At 42.3% G+C, this 19208-nt stretch overlaps 1 protein-coding gene across 1 annotated transcript in view; it reads right to left on the reverse strand.

Moving 5' to 3' along the window:
* Positions 1 to 936: 936 nt before the first annotated feature.
* The window catches only part of FAM81B (family with sequence similarity 81 member B), a 50430-nt gene continuing 32158 nt past the window's right edge, over positions 937 to 19208 (reverse strand). Inside the window, exons 3-9 of the mRNA XM_030512682.1 lie at positions 18706 to 18981; positions 14968 to 15086; positions 9787 to 9916; positions 7735 to 7841; positions 5591 to 5726; positions 3268 to 3463; positions 937 to 1049 (exon numbers count right to left, since the gene is read on the reverse strand). Coding sequence (XP_030368542.1) covers positions 937 to 1049; positions 3268 to 3463; positions 5591 to 5726; positions 7735 to 7841; positions 9787 to 9916; positions 14968 to 15086; positions 18706 to 18981 — 1077 coding nt within the window. The remainder of the gene's footprint in view (positions 1050 to 3267; positions 3464 to 5590; positions 5727 to 7734; positions 7842 to 9786; positions 9917 to 14967; positions 15087 to 18705; positions 18982 to 19208) is intronic.

The following is a 19208-nucleotide window of genomic DNA, read 5'->3' on the forward strand; positions in this document are numbered from 1 at the left end:
CTGACTGCACCAATTCAGTTTCAGCCATTGTGCTGTGCAGGCCTGGCTCCTTCACAGAAGCCACCTGCAATCCATGGCTGGAGAAGCCTGCTTTGCTGTAGAGCAAGCAGCACAGGAGACTTGAGATACCAATTATTGGAGGAGGATTATCTGAGTCCTCTTGGATTTTCTTCTCTTGGCAATGGGTGGTATTGGGCTTTCTGGAAACAAATGTACAGTAGAAATTCATGTTTCTAGTGCAATTGCACCGTGACCACCTTTTTTGGCCTCCCTGCTGAAAACTCCTATCAGCTTCTGTTGGGAAATTACAGTATGTTTATTTTGCCCTACTCCCAGAGTTTTCCTCCTTATTTCCAGATGTTTTTTCTTGTTATTTGAGGCAAAAAAAACCCCACAATGCCAGTTACATTTCTGAGTGTTCTACTACAAACCACCGCTAGCTTTTATTGAAACAGAGAAAATGAGAAATAAATCTTTTTAATAATACATATGGTAATAATGAACATGCATTTTGTTACCTATGCACAATTTATTGGCTACTTTTAATGATTCAGTAAATTACTATAGTAGGTCCAAATCATGCATCATTAAACAGTCTGATACTAGTTTTGATAATGCTGTGTGGAGCTGAACAAATTTACTAGGCCTGATTTAAATCTTTACAGCAATCTAAAACTGATGCAGCTTATGGCAGGACTGGGCTAACCACGCTAAGTAAGTGAGTACTTGTTTTCTTAAAGTCCTTTAAATAATATGAATACTTTTTGTATTAAATGTTTGTAAAATTTTAAGTTAATCCTTAAAATTTAACCTCTCTTCTACATTTACAATTCTGTCATAAAATTGGCATGAAAATGACTGTTGAGGAGCTACATATATATGTATATGTATCAGAGCTATTATTATAGGCTTGCTCATGGTGTTCAGCCTTCCAGGTCACTTCCGTTGTACCTTTTTCATGTCTTTATGAATTTTCTTTTTTTCAAGTTTCATCTTTGTGTTGTGTATTTGTCTGAGCAGCTCCAGAGACTCATGAATGGATTGAAGTCCTGGTAGAAGAATAGGAACAATCAAGTTAATAGTGGTTGCTTTTACCACATTTAAAGATTCTTTCCTTTGCAAAGGTTTCTTACCCACATTTAACACAGAGCACATTAAATCCACCCTATTTCATCATTTTATTGAATACCGTAGACGTGCATTAGCAGCTTGGGTTGCAAGTTCCTTGCTCTAGGAATGGTATCTTCCAATACATTGGATAATGCCAAGCATGATTATGCATAGCAGTAAACTGCATTTGACATCAGATTTGTGGTGTGGAGGAAAGAAAATACTATCTGTCTTTAAAACCAATGGTATTGTCAGCTTTCGAAGTGTATTTTTTTTTTTCCACTAAGCTTTAGAGTTTTTTTGTTTGGTTTGAGGTTTTTTTAGGAGTTTTTTTAATTGGTGTACAAAAAGAGAGAGGTGGTGATGTGTACACAGACTTCTTTTGCAAAACACAGCTACAGAGCACCTGATGCACCTTTTTTTGGACCAGTGTTCCATCAAATATTGTCAATAAAGCCTGTAAAAACAGAATGTCAGCTGCTGTTACCTAGCTGTTCCCAGATTGAAGTAACTTTCAAATTGCAGCATGGTAGTTACTTACATTTATTTAGTGTGTCACATAGGTGTTAACTTATTAGCCAGCAAGCAGCCGAACAGTGGATTAAAATTAATTCTCTTCCTTTTTTTTTTTTTTCTTACAGCGCTTGTTGTAACATGGTAGTTGATGACATGTTTTTCTTTACGGTTCTTTAATATGGATTAATTTTGTCTCAATAGCATTCAACCAAATTGCTGCATAATGCTTAGAATTTTGTAAATTCCAAACCTGTCTCTCATCTCCAAGAAGCCAATCTATACACTAACAGCTGCTGAGAGAGCCTAGAGGCTGCCTCTGTGCCCTTCATGCTGCTCCACAACACTTCAGTGGCCTCTTTTCCCCCTTTCTAGGGGTCAGCCCCTGCTATAGAGGACTGCCGTGGGAAAGAGCAGTCCTTGGACCTGAGTTTCAACACAAGCATGGCCAAGGTATGATATAAACAGATCTCACCTGTCCTTAATTTCTGCAGATAGGAATTTGAAGTTAAGCACTCTCTCCTTTCTGCACCAGAATCCTTTATTCCTAGTTTTCTCAGCCACAGCTTTCTTCAAGGCGTTGTCTGGTGCTTACTCGGATGGTCTTGTAGCCAGCCAAGCGTCCCCTTTGTGTCAAGCTGCACAAAGACCTTAGCTAATTTAGAGCTTGGTTTGCTACAGCTTTGGAGCAGGGTTTGTAGGTGGGTTGAAGATGATGAAGGAATTGGAGCTGAAGTAAAGAGTCCTTGATCACAGCCAGCTTGGGAGATGAGAACCAGATGCTTGAGTTTCAAGTGGGAACATGTAAGATGTGAAGCCCTTGTGTAATGAATTTCAGCCATCTGTTCCCTTGGAGAGAGGGCTGAGTAATTTTTTTTCTGAATAAGCTGATGTGTCCACTGTGTTTCCATGATCAGCTGCAAATGGGGGATGTTACAATATGTTAGGTTTGAGTGACAGAGGATGAATTACAGTGAGCAAAAGTCCTCCTTGAGAAGACCATGTGCTTAGTGCCAGGTGAAAGCCTTTCTAATTGCTGTTGAAAGTTGATCATCTGACTGGTATAGTAGTTCATGCTCTGTGAGATAAATTTCTGTGACTGTTCTCATAAGAAGCAGCTTCTAAATGTTAATTGGAAGCAATGTTATCCGACTGCTTCCCTATCTGCTTGCACGAAGTATGGTCTCTGTCAGGTAGCTGTAACTCATCTAGGCTCCTTTCTTTTCCAGCTACTGTTGGTTGAGAATGGGGAGTACAGGATGGACAGGATACAAAGCCACCATACAGGATCTCAGCAGCAGGATCTCTGCAAAAGGGAATGACTTGAGTCTTCCAACAAAGGTTAGGGACCTTGCTAAAGGAAGAAATAATTGCTGTAAAAAGTCTGGAAAACAGGTTGCGGAACAGCCTTTTAAATGGTCTTACCTTGAGACTCATAGGAAGAAAAAGCAACCTGTGTGCAGATGTCATGCTGGCTGTTTGCAAAGACAAGTGGGCTAACCCACACACCTCTATGTTTGAGGTTTCGGAGAGACAAGTACTAATTTTAATGTCTTTCTGTCTTTACTGGAAAGTATCTTCTGGTGCAGCAAGTTACTGTAGAAATTTATTTTAAAAATAAGTTGTGTGAAAGCTTATCCTCACCTGATCTGTGTTCATTTTGGATTTCCTCAATCTCCTTCCAGATCTGTCTTTCAAATCTGGTGAGTCTTTCATGCAGTTTTTTTTCATCACTTCTCATCTGGTTCAACTGCTTTTCGTACTTCTGTGGTTTATCCATTTGTTCTAGCGTTAGTGACAGAAATAGGAGCTTTTCCTCTGCTCTTTTTTCTGCTCTTTCCTTTAAATACATAACACAGGTTTGTAGTAAGACACTTCACCTGCACCCACATTAACCTGCCTCCCACCAACAATGCACTCAGTCAGTCTTGCTTCCTAATCCCATGCATGACAGCACTGAGTAAATGTGGGTGAGGCCTGGTATCCTGTAGGATGTGTCAATCCTCTCTTCCCCAACAAACCAAATAAACTGGGAAATTTGGGCTGGGCCAGGACAAAGGTGCTTTCTAATTATTACTTTATTCATTTATTCATTTAAATCCAGTGATTTGTTGTCACATTTTTCAACCTGTTTCAGATCGCTTTCGTGTGCCCATCTCCAGCCCAAGCTTTCTGAACTAAGAGGTTCAACACTGTGATGTAAACCCAGCTTAGCTGCTGGCATGAATAAGGAGGCTGAGCCCTGTAAAAGCTGCCAAACTGAGGGGCCCTCTCCCACTTGGGAGCTCAGCATAGCTGCCCACCCCTTCTTTAGTCTTCAAGTTGCACTGAGTCCCCTGGTCAACTCCAAATCTGATTGATATGGCCAAATTATTCTAACCTTCTTTAGCCCCTGCAGCCCAAGGGAGTCCTGTGGGCCTAAGGCAATGGCTCTGCCTTCCAAGGAAGGTGTCTGCTAACCTGTCTGAACCTAAATACAGTTCATTGTGGTGGTGGAACACACTCTGAGTTTACAGACATTACTGTGCTGGTGGCTGACGGAGTGAGTCAGCTCCAGGAATGACCAAGATGCTGCTCTGCACTCCCAGAACAGCTCCATCACTATCACGTACCCCATCAGGTCCACCAGCTACATGAGGATTGCATGTTGTCCAGTGTTTGTGCTGAGGTTTCCTTCAGCTGCCGGGGGGATGAGCTGTGCCTCCACTGAAAGGACACCCAGAGGATTACCCTGCATGCATCTGTGTACATGTGTGAGTACACAGAAAAACAAATGCGTTCCTTATTCAACCTATTTAAGAGTGGTTTTGAAATCTTTAACTCCTGTTAACTGTGTTTTTTGGCACACCAGTCTCTCTTAGGGAAGAATAACCACATATATTGGTGTGTTTTCTGAAAAATAATCACAAAAATTATTAGTGGAGGAAGGGAATTCAAACTTTGAAGCTTTGAGATAGCAGCTGACAAGTCAAAAATGTTTTTAATATCTTCGTTGCTACACTAAGTGCTGGTTGCCTTGAGTACAAGACATCACCATCAGGCAGAATAAATGGAGATTAAAGTTCATGAGTGTTTGTAGTTCCAAACAACTTCTGATTTTGGTATTTGATCAGCAGCCTTCATCCTTGTGCTAAGACATGGTGATCATGTTTAGGTCACTTTTGAACTCTGAAGCTGCACACAGCAAAGAAGGAAAAGCTTTAAAAACTGTGAAGGAATTAGTTAACAGGCATTGGTCCTGTGCCAAGTGCTAACTGCTCCTGTGGAACCAAAACGAGCTGCATTTTAATGTACTGACCACAAGATGGTGAGGGTTTGTCTGTGTTTAAAAGCTGGCAGAACTTGCACAGGTGATCTGACCTTGTCAATGAATGGAGCTGGGTGGTGTTCAGTGGTGGCACTGATGCTCACCTTGAGGCTAGAAAAAGCCACTGTTGGGTACAGTGGGGTTGCGCAGATGTGAAGTGGTGCCATGATCATCGAATCAGAGAATGGTTTGGGTTGGAAGGGACCTTAAAGATCATCAGGGACACCTTCCACTAGACCAGATTGCTCCAAGCCCTGTCCAGCCTGGCCTTGAACACTGGCAGGGATGGAGCAGCCACAGTCAGGGAAGACTTTATACCCCGGGATGCCCGTAGCACTGTGGGATCTCCATCCTCAGAAACAAAAATCTCCTGGGTGAGGCTCAAGCCCTGACTTTGATGTTGGCTCTCTTTGAGTGAGGAGTTGAACCTTATGACTTCCAGGTATCCCTTCCAAACCAAATTAATCCATGATTACATGATTTCCATAACTCACCATTTTGGCTGTCTGTGTCCTGAGGAACCTAGTTTTGTGTTAGATCTTGCACTTTGTGTGCATGATTTGGTACCTCCTGGGATCAAGGTGATGGGAGCGGTGCTCCTCGCTCCCACTCCTGGCAGGGCTGCGAACCACCCTGTGCCACCCTCTTAGAAACTCTTACCAGTCTTTCCTTCACTGAGTCAAGCAGCTGATGCCTCTGCTGGGCTTGACCTTTTTCGGACCGTGCCAACTGCGCTTCTGTCCACTTCCGATGAGTCTGTGTCTGATCCCTGAAGTCACTTAGAACACTTGCCAACCTAAAATGATGATTATTTCTTTAGTAAAAAGAATAAGGCTTAATCAGCATTATGGAAGAGTCTTGAGTCACTTAATTGTTTAAAATACTCCATATCTCCTCAGTAACTTCCTAACAAGCCCTAAGGTCAATTATTTTCTTAATCCTTACTATGAAGGCTGTACCTACATGCCAAAATGTGATTTCTGTAGTGTGATCTACTTTAGGAAAATATCTGAAGGCTGAAAAATATTAATTCCCATTTGAATTAACTCTGAAGTGGATAGAGAAGCTACGCTATTCTGTTGAATGTTGACTGTGTTGCTGGGCATTGGGGAGAGCAGCAAAATCACTTATGGTCTGAAAATGAAGTTAATAAGGATAAAAAAAGCTTCTAACTAAACCAGGATCTGTTGGCAATTGAATTAACTTTGTGCAGCTGACTGCAGCTATTCCAGCCTAACTGACCCCAAGAGATAAGCATCCACTTCCCTCTGAAGCGCCAAATTTCTGAGCAAGGCACAACTCCGATGAGATCCTGAGATATGTTTACAATTAGTCTGGTTTTCAGTAACAATATCAGTTCTTACATTTACAATAAAACTGCCAAACTGCTGTCAAAGATGACTGGGTCCCAGACAGCTGCATGTCAGCAGAAGAGGTAACTCGGGGCTTTAAAGCTGGTTTAAACGTGCCAAGTTTTATGCAGAAGCTCCAGTCTGTTCTGGAAGTTAAATTTTATTTAAGCTCTATAAAAAGAATATATAAATCTGGTAGACTTTCAGAGGAGCAATATAAAAGAAGACAGACACTCCCCAAAGGGCATGCTATTTTAATTAAATTTTATATCAACTGGAATAAAATCTCAACATTTAGTAAATAAGTATTTTGGATTTTAGGTTAAATACACAATGTCACCACATCTCATTGTCTAAAAAGCCTCCACTTTTTAAGCTTCCTGTTTCTGATGACAATTTCAGTAAGGTCTCATTAACTTTTGAGGAACTCAGCATTTACTTCAGTTCTACAATTTCTTTCTTTTCTGTCATTGTTCTATTTTTCCTTCTTTCTTATTTTGATTTCGTATCTTGTCCCTTTCACACCATCTTGATCTCCATCATCCACTGCCCTCTGTCTCCCTGTTTCTCCTTCCTTTTTCCCAATTTTGATTCATTGCCCACTTTACCAGTTATTTTCCCATTCACCCCAATCCCTTTTTCTGTTTTCTTGATGAGAACTTCCTTCTGCTTAAAGTTCTAGCCTATTTAATATAATTCAGATAAAATCTTAATTAAAATAAATCTTTATTCAAATACATCACCATTTTGAGGAGTGGAACTATTGCATTTGAAATATCATTACTGCGCCATAATTATAATCAGATTTTAAATTATTTGTGCTGTCTCTGCTATTCAGTGCTGGGCTGTTTTGCATTGTTCTGAACATGGATGCCAGATACTTCTGTTCATTGCATCCTTCCCTGGAGTTCCCTCCTCTCTAAAACTCATCAAGATTACAATGGCACCCTAAAAATGCTTCTAGAATAGAAAAAATATGCTAGGTAAGTAAGAAATGAATCACAAATATATGGGCACATGAGCCTGTATAACTGCTTTAACCTTGTGCCCACCTTTCTTCATTAGCAGCACCCCTGCCCTGGACAACTGTCTCAGAGTGTAAGTGAACATCTCTGCATATTAGGCAAGTCACAAATTAGACCCAATTATAATGGTAAACAGTGTCTTTGTATTTGGTACCTTTCTTTTGAGTATGGAAAGTTGTTTTCATACCTTTCTTCTTACAGGGCGTCATTTAGTGCCTTATTTAAAAAATTAGCTTGGGAGATTATATACTTTCATTATGTATTTTCATTATTTTATGGCATAGATCTTCATTCATCTTCTTTTAGTGTTTTGAGGTGTTGAGTGGGTATTAATTAAAGGGTTTGTTTTACTGTTTCATGGCAACCTGTTCATCACACTAACACATTCAGGGTGAATTATCCTAATGAAAAACCCTCTATCACCTACTTGAAATCCAGAAGTTGCAATTTGTGATGTTGATCTCCCTGGGCTGTCTTTAAATTTGAGCTTTGATCAGAGGTGGAAATCTCTATCTTCCCTAATAGCTGCATTACCTAATGAGAATTCAACAGATAGCCTTTATGAGCCTGATTATGAGCACTGACATCTAAATATGCGTTATGATTGCAAGCATGGAAAAAACAGATAACATCAGGGCACAGCTACATAAACCCAAGCTTTTCTCACCATTTCATTTAGTAAAAATTGAAGACTTGAGCTCAGAGTCACCAAGGTTGTATAACCTGCTGAAGTCAAAGTCTGTGGATGCAGGTTTTGCAATTACATGCACAGGTAAGCAATGCTGTTTTAATTTGGACAGAGGCACCACTCAAACCTCCCCAGTGGCGGCAAAAAACATGGGGTAAATCCTTGGAAGCGCATGTGTGTTGCAAAGCTTTGTTTGTCCAACACCTAACGGGATCCCGAGAAGAGTGAAGAAAGGAGAGGCTCACCCACAGTAACAGGAGCTTTGGTACTAAGATGGTACCTGGTGGACCATGTTCAAAGCATCTCCCCACTTCAGGGGAGGACATCTCCATGCCCATGCTGGGGCATGCATCCCCAGCTCTGTGCAGCCCTGCGCTCTCTAGCCTGTGGGATATCCCAGGTATCTGATTCTCTCCCACATGATCTGAAGAGGGCCTATAAGGATGCTGGGGAGGGACTCTTCCTTAGGGACTGTAGTGGTAGGACAAGGCGTAATGGCTTCAAAATTAAACAGGGAAGTTTAGATTAGGTATAAGGAAGAAGTTCTTTACAGTGAGGGTGGTGAAGCACTGGAATGGGTTGCCCAAGGAAGTTGTGGATGCTCCATCCCTGGCGGTGTTCAAGGCCAAGTTGGACAGAGCATTGGACCACATGGTTTGGTGCAAGGTGTCCCTGCCCATGGCAGGGGGGTTGGAACTAGATGATCTTGAGGTCCTTTCCAACCCTAACTGTTCTATGATTCTATGATTCTATGATTTTGTGTACTGCTTAATGTGACTCTGACACACACACCAGCTCTCTTCCCTGGTTCCAGGTGAAAAAGAAAGATATTTATTTTTCAAAGGTATTTGAGGAGACAGATGTCCAAACAGTGTCATTTGACAGAACTCCAGGTAAGATATCTTTGTTTAAATTCTATAATGAGTAATTTTTCCTTGGAAAGGAGGACCTTGGGTAGGCAAGATACACGATGACTGGTACTGTGCCTTGTGCAGCAGAAAATGCAGACAAAATACAGTAATGAGATCATATTCAACACCACAGTGCATGAGAAATGGAATGTCCCATATCTGCTCAATCCTGGTAGATGATTGAGTGCTCTGGGGAGACCTCCCCTGCAGTCCTGCCTCCAGCTCTGGGGCAACAACACAAGAGGGACATGGAGCTGTTGCAGCAAGTCCACAGGAGGCCACGGAGATGCTGTGAGGGCTGGAGCAGCTCTGCTCTGGAGACAGGCTGAGAGAGCTGGGCTTGTTCAGCCTGGAGAAGAGAAGGCTCCTTAAGGGGAGACCTTAGAGCAGCTCCAGTGCCTGAAGGGGCTACAAGAAACCTGGAGAGGGGCTTTGGACAAGGACCTGTAGGGACAGGACAAGGGGGAATGGCTTTAACCTGACAGAGGAGAGACTGAGATGAGCTCTTAGGCAGAAGTTCTTCCCTGTGAGGGTGCTGAGGCCCTGGCACAGGTTGCCCAGAGCAGCTGTGGCTGCCCCATCCCTGGCAGTGTTCAAGGCCAGGTTGGACAGGGCTTGGAGCAACCTGGTCTAGTGGAAGGTGTCCCTGCCCGTGGCAGGGGATTGGAACTGGATTATCTTTAACGTCCCTTCCAAAAACTATTCAATCATTCTATGATTCCACAGTATCAAGGAAAACTTATTTTTTTATTAAAAATCCTGAAATACTGTTTAAATTCCATATCAGTCTTTAATATTGGTCAGCAATTATGAAAAGAAACTATCTGTATGTGCATGGTCACCACTCACAAGGTGTTTAACTGTAGGCTTCTCTACTCACCTTCTTTTCGAAATCAGCAACACAATTTTTGAGGGAAGAGTGAAGGCCATAGATCTCTTTATCAGTCTTCTGGGCCTCATGCCTGATAATACTGATGTCTCCCGACGGCTTCGCAATGCTTGCTTCGCATCTGCAGTCAAATAAGAGACAAGAGCCTTTGCCAGGGGATGCTGGAGGGCGGCTGGAGGCAGGTGCTAGTCCCTATGCATTGCTGCTGGATCAAATCCAGCCCCTCAGGACCACTCTGGTGAGTGGCAAAATAGGTTCCCCATTCCAATAACCCTGATCCCCGATCTGCTTCCAGACATTACCGTGCATTAAAATGCTGCTGGAAGTGATGGCAAGGAAGTGAGAGGCAGCCAGAGGCGGTGCTCCTCTGCAGCAGCCATTTGCTATCTAAACTACTGCTACTGGCTGTTTAAACAGTTGCACTCACCAAATTACCTGATCACATTCGAAATGGACAAACGAACAATTTGAGAGTGGCGGCATTAACTGAATAACCCAGGGATTGAATAATATTCAACCAGCTAACCTTCCAAGTAGAGCAAATGATTGTTCCAGCCCCTGTCTTTCACGTGTATACACACACGTAGGCACATTGTGTATGTATAGTATATATGTATATATGCACATATATTTAAAAATGCATACTTTTAAAATATAAGCAGTAAGATTTTCTTCAGTGTTTGTAAATATGAATATAACATTATACATATAATTAACATAGAATCACAGAATCAGAGAAGGGTTAGGATTGGAAAGGACCTTAAGATCACCTCGTTCCAACCCCCCTGCCATGGGCAGGGCAGACTTCCTCTTCTGCCACCCTCCTTCATGCTGTTCTCCTGGAAGTAGCTGCCTGTTCCAGTGCCAGCAGTACAAGAGTGTGGGAAAAAAATACCTTAAGGCCACAAAGTAATGCACAATTTAATATAAATAACTGAATAGATGTTGAGTGAGGGAAACAGCTGATTTTTAAAATGCCATAGAAATTATCCTCCAAAGCAGCACAACTGAATAAAGCTGGTGCTATTGGCAGACAAAAGATCTGAAGAGAAATTTTGACAGTTTAAATAGAGAGCTTTTTGTCATCTCTTGACGATGCTTAGATATTGCGATACACCTACAGAGCATGTAGATCAAGGAAATAAAAAGAAGTTATTGCAAATAATAAAGGCTTTGTAGAAAGGCCAGAACTGTGATCAAAAGAAACCGCTGATTTGGAAAAACAAGTACAAAATAGCTGCCAAGGTGAACGTGGATGTGGAGAGGGAGAAGGCTGTCGTCACAGCTTCTCTGGCTACAGACCTAGGAATCAACAGAAGAGCTGGCGAGGAGAGGCTGCAGGGGACCTGGGGGGATGGAAGGTGCCTGTGGGGTGGGAATGTCGGGGAATACAGGCACAAACGAAACAAGGCTGCTGAGGCTGAATGCAAGGTCAGTGACTGACCAGGTGACTGGGGCTCACCATTGCTTTAGGAAAATCCCACCCCAAGACAGCACTGGCAAGGCTTTGCAAGAAGTGCACAGTGAGAAAGGATTAATGGACCTGTAGCAGTAAGAATACATAACTTCAGTTACAAGAGAAAGAAACCTGAATATTCTAATCTGAGAATACTTAAAAATAAAGGACTTGAAGACAGGACCCAAAAAGCTCTAGAACTAGACTTGAAGTGTGGAATTAATGCAACTAATTCTGCATTATGTGTCACCTGAGGGGTTGGAGCCCTGCCTGGGGACCTGGCAGACATGGCAAGCTTCGCAAGGACTCTCTGCACCGTTGGTGTGCCTTAAGTCTCTGGGCCTGCTCAGATCTCATTTTCCCTTCATATAATTTATATCACTGTTATGGCAAAGTAGTTAAATGAATTATTGTTGTTTGGCAGATTGAGTGCAGAAGAGAACAGGGATACTTAGGAGTTGCTTAAATCTTGCTCTAATTTGGTATTTCACTTAGGAGACATTCACAGCTTGCAGTGAGATCATGGTTTTCCCATCATACAAAGCAGAGGCTGGAAAGCACGCAAGAAGCAGTGCAGATGAACTGGGAAGGATACAGAAAGCATTCTCCTAGATCTGCTTTTAAATTAAAAAGTATGAAGAAATAAAAGCCTCTGATGGTTATATCAAACCATTTAATTAGAAATGGGAATAAAGCTGTACATTCAAGGAGCTTTATCCTCCGAAGTCATGGAAGGAACAGCTAATTGGCTGCGCTTGCCAATTAGCATTTACGAAGGGTCTAGTAACTTCACAGGTACACACCAGGGCTTTTTATTGTCTAAATCTATGTTGGACTTTTTCTCTGAACAACAAAAATGCTCATGAGAAAAATAAGTACAGAAATACAATGTAACCATCTGAGTACAGTGCACTGTCCATTCATTTGTGCATTCATTTATTCTTTTGTCGGTGAGGCTGAAGAGAAGTGAATTAGTATTTATCAGAAGAGTGGCTGTTTTTACAGTTGATTGATTACCTAATTCTTACTACTATTATACATATTCCCATGCCCAAAGGAAGTCTTATTAAGAGCTAGAATACAAATAAAATATATAGTTAATCCGATGGGAATACTACTATAGCTGAGATGCTGAAGCATGTTTTTTTAAAAAAAGATCACTGCTACTTGACACATAAATGTTTTACACAGTGTAGAAATGTAAGTCCAAGTATTAATGGACAACTACATCAGTAGCTGGCAAGAGATCTCCCTGATTCTATTTTTCAGGGAAACAGAGAATAGACACAATTTGAATTTCAAGAGCTAATCCACATTAATCCTTTACACATGGCAGAATACAGGAGGATGAATCACCTGCTTTGAGAAAGAGCAGTGGCTTCATTTCATCCCAGATAGCCTTGGATTAAGGTTAGCCTACAAATCAAGAAGAAAGCTGTCATCGCAAGTTTGCATTTGGAAGTTTTCTATTAATGCAGTAAATGTAAGATACATGAACACATGCATTAGTCTCTGGCCACTCTGGGCTCTACTTAATACACATAGCAATTTTAAATCCTGAAACTCAAGAGCAAAGAAACTTGAAAAATCAGAATATTAATCATCACTGTAATGTCAGTCCCCTGTCAGCTCTGGCTCACTCCTCCGCCACGATGCTGGGGGCAGGTATGCCATTGATGTTTGGCATTTCCAGAGGGCAACTTCAGCAGCAAGAAAAACAAGAGAGTGCTGATGGCTCATGACTCCCATAAAACTATGCTACACTTTAGCTTAATGGGAACCATTCTCATAAAACTGCATTACAGTATAGCTAGAGCTGCTGCTAAAAACACCACTCTCTAATACCAGTAGTTTCTAGTGAAGCCAGAAAACTTGTTATTTTCCTTTTCCTTACCTTAAAACTAAATGGGGTCTAAGGACTCAGTTTTCAGCATCATAAGATGATTACTTTGATGTCCTCATTATAGTTTTTATGTGCAATATGTGTTTTGGGCTCTTCCCTTCTTCCTGTGGGAAAGGCCAACCAGCACACTGGAAAAATGGGCAAGGAAAGAAGGGGAAGAGTGACCTCATGAAAGCATTGCTGTGGACCTCCAGGAGTGCTCAACCTCTTGTTTCTTCTTTTTTTTTACATTTTTAATTTTCACAAGTGAAAGTGGACTGGTAATTTATTTCCCCAGAATTATCCTGTTTCCCTGTTTTCCCCAAATGCTTTTGCTCTCCTCTGCTGCAGGCAAATGCTTAAGCACAGATGATGGGAGCAAACCCCTGTGGAGCTGACGAAGGGAAGCATTCATGCCTAGGAAAAGACTGGGGAAAGAAGAGTGAGATGCTTCACCCATGGAATGTTATGGCTTTTAAAAGCATATTGTCTAGAGAGTCTGCCGACCGGAATTTGAAAACAGAAGCAGAAGACTTGCAGAATCACGTCCTACTTTGTTCCAATGCTAATCAGCCTCGAGGTTAAAAACCCCCGTCTTTTTCCTGCCAACTTTGAATGTGTTGGCTTCATCTTCTTGTTTTGGATTCTTGGGTCTCTCTGCAGTAGTCTGGAGTCTTTCAGTATCCTGTGATTTCTTTTTTTCCCTTTCTTTTCTAGTAGTTACACATGGAAATGAAGACATCTCTGGATTTTTTTTTTTTTTCTATAGACTATACATAGATGTATACTTCTCTCAGCCAGAAATTTTCCTCATCCCACCACCACGTTCCTGGCTCTCTTTTACACCTTATCAAGTTCTGAATTTCAGTAAGGGGACTCTAGGCTCAGCACAGTATTCTGGTATCAATCTCTGTGCCATACATAGAGCTAAAACAACCTCCCTATTTACTGGTTCTCTGCTTCTCTCATCCAAGACCATATTCCTGGCATTTCTGATGCCGCATCATTGTTCAGAGCTCACATGAAGTTATTTACCTGATCTATTCCCCAAACTTTTCAGGGGACACTCAGTTGTGAAACAGTCTTTTGTTGGGTTTATAAAGTACATTTTTTCCTCAGTCAGGCCACATTACCAATATTCCTGGTTAGTCTCTGTTACCATCTTGTCCTCACTTGACCAGTTTTGTGTTATCCACAAATGTCAGTAGCAGTGTTTTATATAAAGAGCATATGACTGGCCTCTGGAGGAAAGAAATTATTAAAAATATGCCAGTTCAGGGTGTTTTCTTCCTTGATGTTTACTTTTCCCTATATATTAGTTCAGACAATTCTTAATACATGTGTTCTCTTGATATTACATAGCAGAATTTCAGTTTGTCTTTCTTTTGATCATAACATTATATGTTACAGAATGCCACATGGAAGTCCACATATGATACATATGTGCAATTACTTGTACCAATGAAAATTTAAAATCCCACCAAAAGGAGAAATCAAGTTTGCTCAACAAGGCCTACTTTCCAAGAGAGGAAGTTCTATTGAAATAACAGGAGAGTTTAAATAGGAGGAAATAACTACTTCAGCTGAAGTCTAGCCAGACTGGAGAAGAAAAAAGTCCCTAAAATGTTAAGCATGTGATGAAGAATGAGACAGGAAAATATAGTTATTTTTCCCTGGCTTGGTAATGTTTCTAACATGGAAAGCATGAAAGCACAGATCTGGCACTAAAATGGAGATATAAAATGAGTGTGAAGTACATTTATGCCCACTCTGAATCTGCTCTGCACAAATCGACTAGTGGAGATAAAAATCAGGGCCATGATGCATTCCTTACCTTGCCACTCTTCCACGCAGGTCCCCAAGGCACTGGCTGTATTTATGGTCCAGAGTTTGAACTGCAAAATTAGTTTCTGCTGCAGCACCATCCCTTGTTCTGATTTGCCACTCCAAAACCTGTAAATTCAAGACCATTAATGCACTTTTGGTTTTCTGCTTTTGGGCTTGTTGGTTTGTTGGTTTTGGGGTTTTTTTATTTGTTTAAAAATAAGGTTCAAAGCACCATTTATATCAGCAGGTCCTGCTGTTAAAGCACATTAGGGATACACCCACCAAACTCTGAAAAAGAACGTGGGTCAGTATACACAGCTCTTTAATGTCTTCTTTTACCCTTATTGTTCATTATGGGGCTTGATACCTGATGTGTTGCACAATGTTAAAAATCTGATCTAAAGATGGAAGGAGTAACCACCTTATAGGCTCCTCTGAAGTGGCTCATCCTGATGATATCTGAATGTGTGTCCTGGGTTCAGGACAATGTGTCACAAGCATTAATATTAGGAAGCCCTTATGTAATTACTGTGACCTTTTACAGATACGTGAATCAGGGGAATGATCTCCTGATTTTATTTTTCAGGTTGAAAGGAAAGCCCTTGGGGTGATATTTCACTGTAATTCAGCACTACACAGCACTTCACACTGTCAAAGCACAGCTTTTACCCTTTTTTATGCAAATATCCTATTTACACAAAGATAGAGTGGCTTTTATTGGCTTTTTATTTAAAATGCTCCCCACTGAGTGAATGAAAAAAAGAAGTAGAAAAGGAAAAATATCAGGGGAAATTTCAACTGCATATGCTTAAATTTCAGGAAAGTTGTTGCAGATGGGTTTGCCCAGCTCATCCCACTCCTGGAGCTGCCAGAGGACACAGGACAGTCCTGCTGAGTATCAGCACGGTTGTGACAGTGCCCCGAACTTATGTATCTGAACATGCCCCTGTAAACAGAGCCAGGGCAAATGTTTCCTGGCTGGCTGCAAGCAGGGCAGTTGTGATGGCACATGGACATACGCCTAGCACCGAGTCCCACTGGATGCCTCTTTGCTGGAGACATTCCAGAATTGATCAAAATTAGGCACAGGTGAGTCGAGAGAGGTGTAATAACTCTGGAGTAAAATGTAATTCAAATCTGTCATTTATGCAGTTATTCCTGAATAATCCTGCGTCCCTCCCTCCCCCCCGAGTATGGGTAACTGAAATACTGAGTATTCAAGGCATTCCAGTTTGTGTTCTGCATCAGAAAATAATGTTCTCAAAGACCTGAATGTGCTGCAGACCCCCAGCATCTTTTTGTCAGTGCATTTGGCAATGCAAGTCTGATGCTGCAAGTCCGTGAAGACAGAGGCACAAAATAGGACCACCACTCCCTCGCTGGCAAAAGCAGCATGAGGCGCTTGTTCATGGGGATGGAAAGCAGCAGCCCTCTGTCTGTTGAGGGAGATCAACATTCTCCTACTCCAGCGAGTTCTTTGGGCTCCTGGCAGCACTCCCACCCTTGAGCTCACCACCCCTGGGCAAAAGAGAGCCATGTGCACAGCACAGCACTTGTGACTGATGGTCACCCCTGAGTCGATGTGCTGAGATGTGATTATCATATCATAGAATCACAGACTGGTTTGGGTTGGAAGGGACATTAAAGCTCATCCAGTTCCAACCTCCTGCCATCGGCAGGGACACCTTCCACTAGACCAGGTTACTCCAAGCCCTGTCCGACCTGGCCTTGAACACTGTCAGGGATGGAGCAGCCACAGCTTCCCTGGGCAACCTGTGCCAGCGCCTCACCACCCTCACCTCTCTTCTGGCAGGTTAAAGCCATTCCCCCTTGTCCTGTCCCTACAGGCCCATGTCCAAAGCCCCTCTCCAGCTTTCTTGTAGCCCCTTTAGGCACTGGAGCTGCTCTAAGGTCTCCCCTTAAGGAGCCTTCTCTTCTCCAGGCTGAACAAGCCCAGCTCTCCCAGCCTGTCTCCAGAGCAGAGCTGCTCCAGCCCTCACAGCATCTCCGTGGCCTCCTGTGGACTCACTCCAACAGCTCCACGTCCTTCTTGTGTTGTTGCCCCAGAGCTGGAGGCAGGACTGCAGGGCAGGTCTCCGAGAGCGCAGCAGAGGGGCAGAATCCCCTCCCTCGACCTGCTGCTCACGCTCTGGGGATGCAGCCCAGCACATAATGGGGTTCTGGGCTCAAGCGCACACTGAAGCTGGGTCATGGGGAGCTTCTCATTGACCAACACCCCCAAGACCTTTTCCTCAGGGCTGCTCTCAACCCATTCTCCACCCAGCCTGTATGGCTGTTATCAGAGGTGATGCCAAGAACACCTCCCTCCGCCTCTGGGGTTTTAGTATTGATGCGTTTCTCTTGCAATTTGCAACTTTCTCCTGGGATCATGAAGGACTTCTTTGTCAAGGGTCCAGTCATTTCCCACCTGACACTAATTGCGTTGATGTCCCTGATGCAGCAGCTGCCAGGGTAATTTTCTGGCTCTGCAGAGGGGTGTGTTTACTTGGGCTCAGCTTCATTCTGGGTGGCAATGGCATGCCACTTCCACCTTCCCCAAAACAGGCTTTTTTGAGGGATATTTCTGCTTTGGGGAAGATCTGGAGTACAAGTGAGTCATATTTCCTGGCGGGTCGTTTCTTTTTTAAGTGCTTGAGAAATCGATATTGCTGAGCCACTCTCATTTCCTTTGTGCCAGGAGCAATTCTTCAACCCCCTACTAATTCTGTAGTGGCTTTGATTGACATGTCTCACTGTGCTGTTTTCTTTGCTGTCAGTGCTCTACCCTTATTGAATCTTCACAACTGAGATACACAAAGCAAACACACACCTGAGATTAGGGCCCAGGGAAAAGTAATTTACAACCAAGGGAAAAGATTAGTTTTAGATAGCGTATTAGGTATTTTTCTAGCAAAACAGTCCTGTACATACTTGATCTGGATAGGGTTAGAGGAACTGAATGATCTAAAATAAGTAAGCAGTTTTATAGCATTGCTTATCTCCATAGTATCAAAATATTGAAAATAAAATCAGTATGAAATGTACATAGACCCTGGTTTTAATTCAGATTAACTTCAGATGAGCCATGATTGCATAATTCTGAAGATAAACGTGCAGAAGGTCAAATGTTTCTCCAAGCAAATGAAAAACAAAAGGTATTGTGATTTTTAGTGGCATTTTTAAGACACTTAGCACTACAAAGCACAAAACAAATCTTTGGAGAAGTCTATTTCATGACATTTTTGTATTTTACATCTTTGCCCCGAAAAGGTATTGGTAAATTTCACATGCAAATTTAATAAGCAACAGCAAATAATCAAAGTTCTTTAACTAGAAAAAGGGCATCCCATGCATTTTCAGCACAGATCCATCAGTCAGTTTAAGTATAATGTTAACCTGAACATTCATTCCAGTCTGCACTGATCTTTGTGAAAAGTTCCAGCAATATTTTATTATGTTTGATGCAGAAGTTTACATAAAGTAGTAGAACATCTTCAATAGGGAAAACTAAAAAGTAAACCCAAACTTGATTATTGATGTTACACGTTTTTACTTTACTTTCCCTTGTCACATCTGTTTTCACAGGTAACTGCAAGTTGCCCTAGACAAGAAACATCAGAATTTAACTAAAACACAGCAGTCATGTTGAGTACTTTTCTGCTCGAGAAGCCAATATTAGTGCTGAATGGACCACAAGCTAGAGCTGCACCACTAAAGCAGGGAAATGCTTCTCGTCATGTATTACCTCAATGTCCTGGCTGAGCTTTTTAATGATGCTTGTAATGGTCTGGATGTGGTTTTCCAGAAGCTGCTGGGCAGCAGTCTCCCCATGGTGATAACCTGTTCTTCCCTGGAGGTAAGCAATGATGTCATCTTTGATTTGGAAAGCCTCATGGAGGAGGAAAGCCATGGTCTCTTCCTGGCTGGATAACCGCTGTTCCAGCAGGCGAGCCCTGTCTCCAGGACAAGGAGGAGGGGACGGGTCTCTCCTGTGAACACCAAAAACCCTGGTGTCACACCACTCATGGCAAGCAAGACCAAGGGGTGGGACTATTGGCTATCTCCTGTCCACAGTAGGACCAGTGGACAGCCCTGGCTGTCTAGATTGTCTCTTGTACCAGGGTCTTTGATGCTCCTGTGCATTGCTTATGCATCCCTGCAATGCCACAAGCAATAACAACCTCTCCAAGCAGGACTAACATATGGGTGTTGCCCCCATTAATGGCCTTGGAGATGAAATGACATTTT

This window comes from Strigops habroptila, chromosome Z, assembly GCF_004027225.2.
Source record: "Strigops habroptila isolate Jane chromosome Z, bStrHab1.2.pri, whole genome shotgun sequence".
In the NCBI taxonomy this organism is placed as follows: domain Eukaryota; kingdom Metazoa; phylum Chordata; class Aves; order Psittaciformes; family Psittacidae; genus Strigops; species Strigops habroptila.